We start from the raw sequence: 12,142 nt of genomic DNA, 5'->3' as shown, positions 1-12,142 counted from the left end.
GGTTTAATTTTAATTAAGGTTAAACAATTGTCTCCCGCATTATCTGAAGGATTTAAATACGCTTTAAAATGTATGTGTTGATCCATAAATCTCTTTCAACACAGATGTTATTTTAGAAAGATAAATATTTTATGTTAAGCACATCAAAATTGAAATAATAATAATGAAGAGACCAGCATGATGCAATGTTAATGAGCCACAATCGTAGAGAAATTGTATGTGAGGCCTAACTGTGATTTCAGTCGTTCGTTATGTTTAACAGAAAGCTTAAGAGTGCCTTCAATAGATATTGGCCCCAAATGGTCCCGAGCCCTTGGCTGTATGACAATTGCATCAATAGTAAATTCTCCTCCCATCTTTCGCCTACTTTATGAATTAGCCCTCAAACCTCGGTGACTAGATCGAAAATAAAGTTACATAATTTGCGGTAATGAATACAAACGTAAAGCTTGAGAGAGATGTGCGACCATCGATAACACGTTGCATACAAAATTTAATGCTATAATAAACACAGTTGTCAGTCTTGCAATGATCACAATAAATTCCTGATACTACACTTTCTATTTAATACTTGTAGTATTTCATCTTTTTTTCTATAACTTTATTAGTGAAATGGAATAGAATAGAATTTATTTACATTCCATAGATCCTTCACAGGCCCAAGCCAAGGATGTGGAACATGTCATAATACAAATACAGTACTTGTTTCTAATACCAATATAAATTACATAGATATGACAGTAATTTACAGTCAGCTGTATTATGGCAAAAATAATTCCACAAGTAGTAATAAGTCTTAAGTCTTTTCTTTTATAACCACCTATTCATTAACCACAATGTTACTGGAGTTAGGAAATAATTTAGTTGATGAACTAGAAGTGTTAAGATTGCAAAGAAAATCCATTTGGTGCTTTTTTAATAATAGAATTATTTGCAGTTCTAAACAATCAAGTTTTTCTGTAGTTTTAGTATGGTTGTTCCGCTCACTACTCATGAATCTTGGTTCCAGTTGCTTATCACTAGTAAAAAGGCTTATTTCTTTATTAATATACTTACCATGTCATAATAAATATACAAGTAGGACTACTTGCCTACATATACCATAATTTGTGAATTGCCCCTTAATGTTAGAACTTGTAATATTAATTTATTTTAATTTCCTTCATTTACCAAGTCTCCAATCTGAATGTCAAAGTGGGCAAATAGTACATTTCACAAGAAAAGAACTTCTAAAATATCTCACTTTTAAATGTGTCTTGTAGCTTTGGTACTGACAAGTCTACATGGCCCCAAAACCCTGAAGAATGCCATAATTATTGTTCTTGGTGCCATGAACACCTCAAATCCTTTGATGCTTTGATAGATTATACAATATGCACAGGCAGTGTTACTTCACATATCAAGTCCAGATCTCAAGTTATTTTCCATAACATGAAGTAATGTACGTACAATAATCTTTTCTCATAAAATAATAATGTAAAATCTGGAATTACAGTCTGGTGACAATCCAGAAAGGGTTAAGCACATTGCCATCTATGTGATGGTAGTATCGTCCCCAGGCTACCGCAAGTATAAACTTAATTCACGATCTCATCAACTGTTAGTTTAGCTGATAAATTCCTGATGTTTAAACTATATCATCAAAGTGACCAACTACTGGTTTGACTCCTGGGGTTCCGTTCCTACTGTCATACGCAGGGATTCTGCTCTTAACATTCAGAATTACTCTAGAGCCCTTATAGTTTCCTATTTGGTAGGTACCACTGACATCTTTCCCAGGGAAAAAACTGAAAAAGACAGAAGTTAATGAGTCCGCTCCATCCAAGGCGTAAAATCGATGGAACCTTAGATCCACTCTCAACACAGCTTCTATGGCATGGTACAGGACACATTGCCATACAAATTAATAATTTTGTTCATGTCAACATAATTACACTGATAGGCAGTCATACTTTCATTGAAGTTCCCACCAGAATAGCCTGTGAAGTGACAAAGCGTTCTGAGATAGAACAGTGGACAAAATCAAGCAGTCATTTATTCCAGAGTGACAGCTTAATTTTCTCAAGCCTGAATTTGATAGTGATGTCAAGCTGTCACCAATCTTTCTGCTTATCAAACCTGGACATTAAGTTAGAACATGGAATGGATATGAATTGTTGCAGCATACTCAAAATTAGTTTCCATGAACAACACAGATTGAAAAATTCATACATTATAACCTAATTCTATATAACAGTACAGATTTTACATACAGGAAACACTTATTTATATGATGAATAACACAATAATTGTCTTCTAAATTAATAGTTCGTAATTCTGAACATTTATTCACAACAATTCTGTAGACATACAAGGAACATCCATCAGATACCAACTTCTAGGTTCCTACCATAGTATTTGTCTCACACATTGAATATTACAACATTCTGTTCAGTTACTCCTTGTTAACATGTGTTTGGGCAGACTGTACCTCCATCCAGCCCGCAATTGTTTACTGAGTACATGCACTGTCTCTGACATGAAGCTTCTATCAGCAACATTCATGTTCTCTGCAGGATCCAACTGATGGTCATACAGTTCTCGGGCTATAACATATTTCCAGTCTGGCTTAAAGTTCTGTCTGTCAAATAAGGCCCACTCCGTGTAGCGATATCTTAAAGTGCGCAAAGAGTACCCTGTAATGGTGAATTATGCTGCATCATTTCCTGACATTAACGTACAATATACAAAACTTTAAGATTATTTGATATTTTATATGATTACAAAAATTAGTCTCTCACTCTGAGAGTGGAAAAAATAGGTGTTTCAGAAAAAAGTACAGAAGATAACATATGGATCTAAAATAAACTGAGCAACAGGAAAATGAAAAATCTGCAATAATGAGAAGCTCAGAATTTGCACTTTTCACCTAAAGTTGACTGTTATAATGTTTAAACCAAGAATACTGAAATTAACAGAACATCCAGCATATAGAGTGGAAACAAGAAATTCATACAAAATATTGTTTATAAAATACTGTAGGATAAAATCACCCACGAAACCTGAGAGAATGATTTTAAAATGAATTTTAGAGAAACAGAACTGGATTGAACTGGCTTGGGATAAGTCCAGTGGTAGGGTTTGTGATGGGTGTCATAAAGTTCTATATTCCTTAATTGTAAAATAATCTTTGTCAGATGAATAACTGTAAGCTACTCAAAGAAGTAAAACCATGGAGGTGGTGTCAGACATTGATAGAGTAAGGAAGGTATGTACGATCTTGAAAAAATGTTAAATATTTCAAGTGCTTGCTGAACAGTTTATCTTCTGTAAGCACCATCACCCTAGAATAAATACTATGAATATACCCACAACCAGGACTCAACATATTTTTAACACTAGGTTACCATGACACATGGAGATAAACAGCGAAGCCATATTCAGTCAAAAAAGTCAGCTATGACATACACAGAAAGTTGATGAGGCACCCAATTCTGGATTAGAGTCACCAAAAACTTCCCCAACTTGATCTCAAGTCAACATATAATGCACCCATTATGTATCAACCACAATCAAATGCAAACATTCAAAATTAGATTACAGACAAAATCCAAACAACTGAGAAATTATACCAGAGCTACAAGAGAATTATTTAAGACAGAGACATTTTAGGAGAGGTTAAAGTGAAATGTAGTACTTGGCTACTTTAACGTACAGAATGGAGACTTTGGTGTAAACTAGAGAGAAATAAGTAAATTAAACACGGTAAAGATGAAATTTCTATGGAGTACTAGAAAAATAACGAGAGATAAAATCATAAACCAGGGCATTCGGTATGATCTCAAGATGGAAACAATAGAGGAAAATTTGGTACGATTAATTGGTATGAACACAACTTATATATGTACAATCAGGATTAACTTTAGAACTTTAAAAATGAAGATCAAGTATAAACAAGTGAAGGACTAAGTGACGGAAGATACACAAAAGACAGTATGGAAAGAGACGACACAGATACAAGAGGGGACAGAGGATGATGGTGATTATAACAGTATATTTATCAATGTCACATACCCATTATTTTAATCTGCTTCAGGCGAGGTTTGTCACTGTTTGGTTTCAATGTTGGGAACACTCCAGGTCGTGGATACTGACTGAAGACTCCAGTTTTCCATTTGCGTTCAAGATACCGATTTCTCGTTTCAATGCCTTGAACCTGAAAATTTTGATTCTTTTTATTTTAGACCTTTTTCATTTTTGGGCCATTACCAATGTTTCAGAAATATAAATAGCCTCCAAATTCAAGGGTTAAATTTAATTTTTGACCAGATATCTCAGCACTGAAACAAAATGCAAGTGGACATGCATCCTAGTTGAAACAAAGATAGAACATACATGTTCATGCATACTGTATGTGTCATTCTTTCATTCACATGTAAAATCACAGACTCATTTTATGCAATGACTTATTTTTAATCAGTTGCTGCTCATTTTATGTGGATTTTTCAATACTTTCAGGTGTAGTCTTTTCATACGTACTGTATTATTATGACTTATTCTACATCCTATTGTCATCTGAATAACTTAAGAATCCATGGTAATGTATATGTATGCATGTAACAGACACACATATTGAACAGAAATGTCCTCTGCTATGCTCAATAATGTAATGTGTAAAATACATTTTAAACAAAGACAGAGGAAAAGACTAAAGAAAAAGAATAAATAAATATGATGTACTGGTCTGTTAGTATCAGGACACAGTGAATTTAAAGTGTTAACAGGCCGAAGGGCCTCAATTCCTCTTTCAGGCATTTATACCAACCTTCCTAAAGACAGCGTCTTGTATAACAGGAACTACACTGACCCCTTCTGTACAGAGTTTCACAAGACTGGAGTTGACCGGACAGAGTGGTGGAACAATTGGTAAGCCTGCCAACTCAGCCAGTGTGGGAAATATATCCACTAACTCAACAAGAACACTACTAGACAGATACTCTTTGTGTTGAAATTTAAATGAGTCAGTCAGCCCTGGCACACGAAGGATAAAAGGGACTCTCACAGAGACCTCAAAGTTACTGTATTTGGACCATTCTCCATGTTCGGCCATTGACCATCCTGTGAAGAAACGCAATTTGTGTATCTCTCAGATATGAACTAGTATGAAGAAGAATGAGGTGGGAAGGGTATATAGCTCACATGAGAGTGGTGATAAATGTTTACAAAAATTATAGTGTCAAAAACCTGAAAGGCAGAAACCATTTTGTAGACTCAGTATATATAAGAATTAAATTGATCTCAGGTGAGAATCTGGACTGAATTCATCTAATTTAGGACAGAGGCCTGTGGTGGGCTTTTGTGAACACAGTAATAAACCTTCTAGTTCCATAAATGGTGGGGAATTCCTTGTCTAGCTGAGGGACTATTAAATTTTCATGGACTCTACCTCATGGAGTTCATTATTTAAAGAGATATAGGAATTATCAGGCTTTATAATATGTAGTACACACATAAAGACTCACTTCCTGCCATCATCACCTTGTTGATGACCTCACTTATACTACACTATTGTGAAATACATAATAAACAAAGAGAAATTTAATGAGTGCAGATCTTTAAAGTGTTAAACACAGGACAAAAAACCTATTAATCTGCAATACCACTTCCATTTAAACTGTGTATACTACATCCATTTACTAGTAAAAGAACCTGTTTCTCACACTGGTTTCTCTTAAAATAAATAAATGAAATTGCTTGTTCTTACGACAATGTTATGATTATATACTCCTGTTGTCCATTGTTATATTAAAATAACAGGCATATTCTTGCAAGTTTTATTCATAAATGTGCCTAAAAACCAGAGCAAAGTGTATCTAATTTTGCTGATAAAAATCAAAAAATTTTGAAGTCTTCACAATATGAACCTAGTCTGAGCAAGAATAAAGCACTGTTTATAGTAATATTACATATATCTCTTGTGCATTTTCATACTGTGCTTATGCAACTATCATTACACAGACAGGCATGTAAGCATGTGCGTGCACACTAACAAACACACACACACACACAATGATTTGTCCTTCAGTACTGTGTGCTAGAAGTGCCTCATGTAAAGATATTTACCATGGTCACCAATCAGAAGTATAATTGTAGTGTTAAGAAGACCTGCTGCTTCCAGTTCTGAGAGCAACTGGCCTACCAAATCATCAATATAAGACACGGCTGCATAGTAGCTTTGTATCACCAGTCGAGCATAATTATCTGGAATAAATTAATAAAAGTACTCAATTCCTCTTGTACTGAGTATGTTTGAGTGTGATGAGGATAATATTTTGATCTATGAGGGAGGAAACAACTGGGGGATGGAGGAAACTGCATAATAAACTTCATGATTTGTATTCTTCAGAAAATAATACTAAGATGATTGAGTCAAGCATGAACAGAGAAAAGCATGTAGCAAGCATGGAAAAGAAGATAATATACATATAAAATTATGAGCAGAAAACCTCAGTTAAAGTTCCTTTCTAATTGATACTGTTGAGATCTCACCGGGTATTGGTCCAAATGGAAAAGAAACATTTAGGGCTGCCACATCATCCCTCTCTCTCAGATCAGTCCAGGGATTCCATGCTACCGTTGGCAGAAAAGATGGTCGCCAATGTGCAGACGGTAAATGAATGGAATCCAATGGATGGAGCTCTAAAACACAGAATGGAATATTCTGTAGTATATATTATTACTACAGATTAATAATTCTCCAAAGAGTATGAAAAAATTAATTATTTTATGTGTGTGCACACATATCTCACTCACTCACTCTATGGTGCAGGATATTCTTTGAAAAGTTGATTGTGTACTCAGCTTGTCAAAAAATAGCCTACTTTGTTTATGGAACCTGAAGGTTCATCACCATGTTCACAAAAGCCCATCACAGAACTCTAACCTGAGCTACCTGTATCCATTGCACATATGTGCATGCCTAAAATGTTATTAGCAAAGTCACACACAACAATGATATAGAAATAGTCTTCTGTTTAAATGAAAAAAATAATTCACATAATATAACTCATAAATCAAGTTAATGAATCCTTAAAGAATATGTTAAATTGTGTATCTAAGAGATGAAGGAACATGTGAAAAAACAATTTTGCCTTTATTTCATTTTTCTGTGGTGAAACTGCTTAAAAATACATAATTTATAGGAGATAAATGTATGTCACTGTTGTCTTGTGAGGCTGAGGTCTAAACCCCTATTCTCATAAACCTCAGTATATTTATACTCAGTTTCAGAGTTCATTGTTGCTTCCCAAGAACATAACCACAGAAACAGTAATTTATTTGTTTTACTTTGCATCCATATTTTTCCACATTTCTTCAAATGAAAGGGACAATTATTATACCAGATTGATAGGATCTGTGCTACAAGATGTTATGAAATAAATTAACTGTGGGAATTCACCCATACAGTTCTGTTAAATATTTTATTTCTTAGTTTATTTAACAATAATTTGTCAACTGCATATATTATACAGCATTGAATGAAAAGACAAACTAGTGAATGGATCAGGATGTGGAAAAAAATATATGTGGCCTATTTAAACTTTGCTGCACTATTTAAATTCATTGTATCATACCACTATCAGACAAGTTAATTTAAATGCCCTTTATGAATTAAGTTTTAATATGTTAAGGACAGAAAGGAACATACAATTTTACTGTTTCACTAAATTAATTATGACAAATGATTAGTATACTATCCCATCCTGAGGAACATAAGATATATTTCAGTTAGAATATCTGGCCTCTGAACCAAGAATTTAAAACAGGTCTTCCTCAGTAAGAAGCAGAAAAGCTACATTTATATTTACCACGGTATTTTGTTGGATACTTAAGAGGCACATGTGGTTTATGGAAACCAACAGCCAAGAAGAATGGTAACAAAGTAGAATTTGACTGTGCATGGAGAAACTTTGTGGCTTCTTCGAGAGACTGCAGGTCAGGTAGTGAGTGACCAGGCTGAAACTTGACTTCCACTGGACAAACTAAATTTCGTCCAAAAGTACCATCTGGTTGAGGACAAACACTTGCTTGTTTATAATGTTGAGTGGGGGGGTGGTAGGGGGCCTCAGACCAACTGTATGGTTGATCATCACTCCAATTAGATGCAATACCTGCAGGACAGTACAAACATTAATTCTGAATAACATGTTTACAAGGTAGCTGGTAGAAGTTACAGAACTTACTGTAATATCTGAGGGTTTGTATGATCCATTATTCCTTTTTTATTGTTTCTTGGCTTATTTAATGATGCTCTGTCAACTGTGTACATTGAATGACAAAATGATTATGACTGAAGAATTAGGAAGGATGTGGAAGGAAAGAGTCATGACATATTTTAATGTATAATATTTTTACAGAACAACTAAAGAAACCATGATAAATCCCATTAAGACTAGGCAGCCAAGTCAAGTGCAAACTTGGAACTTCCCAAATATCATGCAGGAATGCTAACCACTCCACTGTCATTCTCTGGCTATCCCATTTGAAGTTTCATGTAATTTTCCTCAGAATCTTTCCCATGAATGCAGAGAATAGTAAAATTTCTTCTGAGGAAGAAAAATTAATGTACTCCATCAGCAAATAGCCCAATAGGCCAGGCATGATAGCTGCATGCAGAGCCTGTCAGAAGAGTCAGCAACAAAAGTGTATATTCACTCTTCACACTCACAGGCATTTTCCTGATAAAGAACATAATGAAGATCTTCATTATTTGAACTCTTCATGTAATATTGTAAGGTTGGTTAACTTAAAGAGGATTAGATGGGTGAGACATGTAGCATCAGATACAATCTACCCTGTTAACAAAGTTCCAGATATTTAAGTGTTCAAAGCTCATCGTTACCTTATTCACATTACACAATAAGGAGGTGCCAAGCACTATTCTGAATTCATGATATTACAAGCTCAATTGACTGGCGCAACTGATAAGTTTAACACTGTAACAGTAGAACTCATTATTTTTTAGGCCTTTGATCCAGTGTGCACATTAACCTGGATGGAAAATTTTTCCAATTGTCTTGGTGTGGTAGCCATTCTCTTTGAAGTGTTGTGGGAGAGTTGTGAAATTCCCTGCAGCCATCCGCCAGTAGCTATAAAAATCATACAGATGAAGTGTGTCTGGACGTCTGCTTGTTAAAAAAGAGTTCCGACTGGGAGCACACAAAGCTTGCTGAAACAAGCACTACTTTAAAACTAATTCCATACTTCAGAACCTTCATAAAACAAATGACCAAGAAATCATCTACTGTTACAGAGCCCAAAAGATTATCAACAAAAAAGAATTAAATGACAGGAAGCTACAGAAAACTTTATAATGAGGAGCTTCATAATTTGTGCTCTTCACCATATATTATTAGGATGATGAAATGAGCAGGGCATGTAGCACACATGGATGAGGTGAGAGGTTTAACTTTTGATTAAGTCATTCTGGGAAAGTTCCTTCAGTAAGGGATTGATATAAAGATAACTTAAAGGAAAAATATAGTCTGAAGCTGTTTGTCAGTTGCACAGTATCTGTGGAGAAATTAGACAACTAACATTTTAACCCAGTGAAATTGAGTACACAGTCATATATAAATAACATTTCGTGTTAGTCACTTTGAACTGAACCGCCCTACATTGTGAAAATCCAGACGCAATAGTTCAACATATCATAATAATCTAAAGTACATTTTTCGTATTTGTATGCATGCCCACGATATCCCCTGGGCATAATTTATCATGCAGACATACCTGCACATAAGCATTATTAAAGAGAATACTGTTTTTCGCTAAAGTGTCAATATTTGGAGTGTATGCCATCTGATCTTTATAACACCCAAGTGCTGGGCGCAAATCATCCACAACTATAAACAGGATATTATCTTTTGATTCAAAAGCAGAAAATAATGCAAAAAGGTAGAATGAGTGTAATATTATTTCATTTGTCACTGGCATTATTAATGTCGGTTGTTTTCAAACGAAAACGCTTCTAGTCGCACCACATTAACAATGCGTTCGTTTCGACATTTCGAAATTTCTCCTTCTTCGATATCTCGAATATGTGTTTGCACATCTCTTTCACGAAAGTCTACTTTGAGTACTGTTTATACGAATCAGCTGATCATTGTGTATGTTCGGTATGAGAAATTTTGGTTCAAGATAATTAAATACTTTAACATTTCTTTGTTGTGTCTCTCTACATAAATAATTTATATATTTTGACATACAGAAATTATGATGTGCATTTAAATAAAAATGTCAGAATTCCACTTTAATATGTCTATATTTTTATTCGGAGAGTTCAGTTGTCCCAGGGAAAGTTGCTTTCTTTCCGGAGAGTTGACGTCACATTTAGCACTAGTTACAGCTGTTAGCAATGACGCAGTGGGAATAACGGAGTAGTTGTTTGCATCATGATTATTATTGTGTTTAGAATTGTAAGTTACTTTTTCGGTGAGATGTGTACCGTATTAAAATCTTATATTTTTTAACATTATAGTATACCTAGAATTAAGCTGAAGTTGAGATTGACATACACGAAATCGTTCGTTACGTACATTATGCCTTTGTCTGCCAAAACCAAGTTATTTTAAGTGTGCCTTTAAGTTCTGTATTGTGTATAAAGGTAGTGTACATTTCATTAGATTACATAACGGACGTTTATTTCCTTTCATGACTGAAGCCCAGCAGACCACTTAATAAGCTATTGTTGGGAACAGGTAATATTTATTTTGTTTATTTTTTCTCAGTACAACAATGTCTGCTGAATCTCCTCGCAGATCAAGTCGTCAAGGTGGTCATATTGTTGTCCCACAGCCAGTTAATGATCGGTCCATTATAGAGAGTGTTGCAGGATTTATCAATGAAGTTGTTCCACAGGTAATCAGTCAGTTTGTTACTGCAGGCCCTGCATAAATTTTTAATAAATTCAGGAACCACCTTCAGAAACTTGGCGTCATAAAAAATATCAGAAACGGAAATACTATTGTTGGCATGTTATGAAATGAAATAATTAAAATTTTTGTAGATAAGACCAGAAATGTTCTGTAAATGTTACTATATTGTGTGAATATTAAAGTGTTTCATAATAGTGATACAAAGATACAAAATCATCAGAATAATAATATGTAGAACATTTTAGGCACTATCATATATTTTAGGGCCTGTGGTGAACTGGTTCCAAGGATTTGTGCTGGCCACTTATTCTGTGCTTGCACAATTTCTGTAGTTTTATTGTAGACAAATTTCTTACCTGCATGTTGATGATAACCATGTACTGTCTTTGTTGCTTTGTAGCTCACTTTTGTAGCAAGACCACTGAAGAAGGCTTTATATTAATATGTTTATATCTTATCACCACAATGCAGGAATAAGTCATGGTGTAAAAATGAACATAACTACCCAGAAAATTAGACAAAGTTAAAATATTTGGGAATGATTTTAAACCAGAATCATATTTTATATTAAGATAGTTTAAATTCAGGTATTGCTTGCTGCAATGCAGTTCAGAATCTTTCATCTTCAGACCGCCCATTTCAAAACCTAAAAATTCAAACATACAGCAGTGTATGGGTGAGTGTGTTGGACAATAGAGTTCTGACAGGTTATTTAAGCCAATAGGTCATTAACAGGAGGCTGAAGGAAGTTGCATAATGAGGAGCTTTAGATTATGTAATTATCACCAAATGTTAGTATGGTAAAATCAGGTATGATGAAATGGGAGAGTTTCAAAGATGAGAAACACACAAAACTTTAATGTGAAAATTTGAAGGGAAGAAACCAGGCATATTTGATAGTATAATATTAAAATTTATCTTAGAAAATGTTTATTTTATAAAAGGTAGAGAATATATTGACTAACTGAATGGCTACCATCATCTCAATAAATCTGCTGTATAGAAATAGTATTTGTGTTTAATGAAGTCTTTCATTTGGAAAGGGGATTCTTTTCTAACATGACAAATAATTCATACCTTTGTTTCTTTATGTTTGTTGTAAAATCTGCAATTGAGTCATCTGTAACCAAAATATTATAATGACTATTCAAGGCAGAGATGTTGCCCCTTATTTATTTGCACAAAATGGTGAATAGCGAATGCCATTTAGTTTTTAACAAGTAGGC

At 34.4% G+C, this 12,142-nt stretch overlaps 2 protein-coding genes across 4 annotated transcripts in view; one reads left to right on the top strand and one right to left on the bottom strand.

The window, feature by feature from the left end:
* Positions 1-2,288: 2,288 nt before the first annotated feature.
* Positions 2,289-10,113, bottom strand: Ids (iduronate 2-sulfatase). The gene is made up of 8 exons (XM_022069445.2): positions 9,772-10,113; positions 9,031-9,208; positions 7,848-8,150; positions 6,529-6,678; positions 6,103-6,240; positions 4,805-5,097; positions 4,054-4,195; positions 2,289-2,675 (listed from the first exon to the last, which is right to left on the bottom strand). The coding sequence occupies exons 1-8, from the start codon at positions 9,973-9,975 to the stop codon at positions 2,431-2,433; spliced, it is 1,653 nt and encodes a 550-aa protein (XP_021925137.1). The 5' UTR covers positions 9,976-10,113; the 3' UTR covers positions 2,289-2,430.
* Positions 10,097-12,142, top strand: part of LOC110832436 (breast carcinoma-amplified sequence 3 homolog) — a 26,013-nt gene continuing 23,967 nt past the window's right edge. The window contains exons 1-2 of one of the 3 annotated variants that reach the window (XM_022069443.2): positions 10,097-10,157; positions 10,770-10,899. In XM_022069443.2, the coding sequence (XP_021925135.2) occupies positions 10,777-10,899 (123 nt within the window). In that variant the 5' untranslated portion in view covers positions 10,097-10,157; positions 10,770-10,776. Of the gene's footprint in view, positions 10,158-10,268; positions 10,474-10,769; positions 10,900-12,142 lie in introns of those variants that run through there. The other 2 variants (XM_022069442.2, XM_022069441.2) reach the window with 2 other exon arrangements.

This window comes from Zootermopsis nevadensis, unplaced genomic scaffold (assembly GCF_977971745.1).
Source record: "Zootermopsis nevadensis isolate Lab colony 2312 unplaced genomic scaffold, Znev_1.0 Znev_ptg000020l, whole genome shotgun sequence".
Lineage (NCBI taxonomy): Eukaryota > Metazoa > Arthropoda > Insecta > Blattodea > Termopsidae > Zootermopsis > Zootermopsis nevadensis.
This window is presented reverse-complemented; position numbering and strand designations above follow the sequence as displayed.

Excerpts from the sequence above, each read along its gene's own strand:
- Ids (XM_022069445.2), bottom strand. The coding sequence starts at position 9,975 with ATGCCAGTGACAAATGAAATAATATTACACTCATTCTACCTTTTTGCA. Across the intron at positions 6,679-7,847 it reads GTATCCAACAAAATACCGTG|AGCTCCATCCATTGGATTCC; the intron begins GTAAATATAAAT and ends TCTGTGTTTTAG. Across the intron at positions 6,241-6,528 it reads TCCATTTGGACCAATACCCG|ATAATTATGCTCGACTGGTG; the intron begins GTGAGATCTCAA and ends AATTTATTCCAG.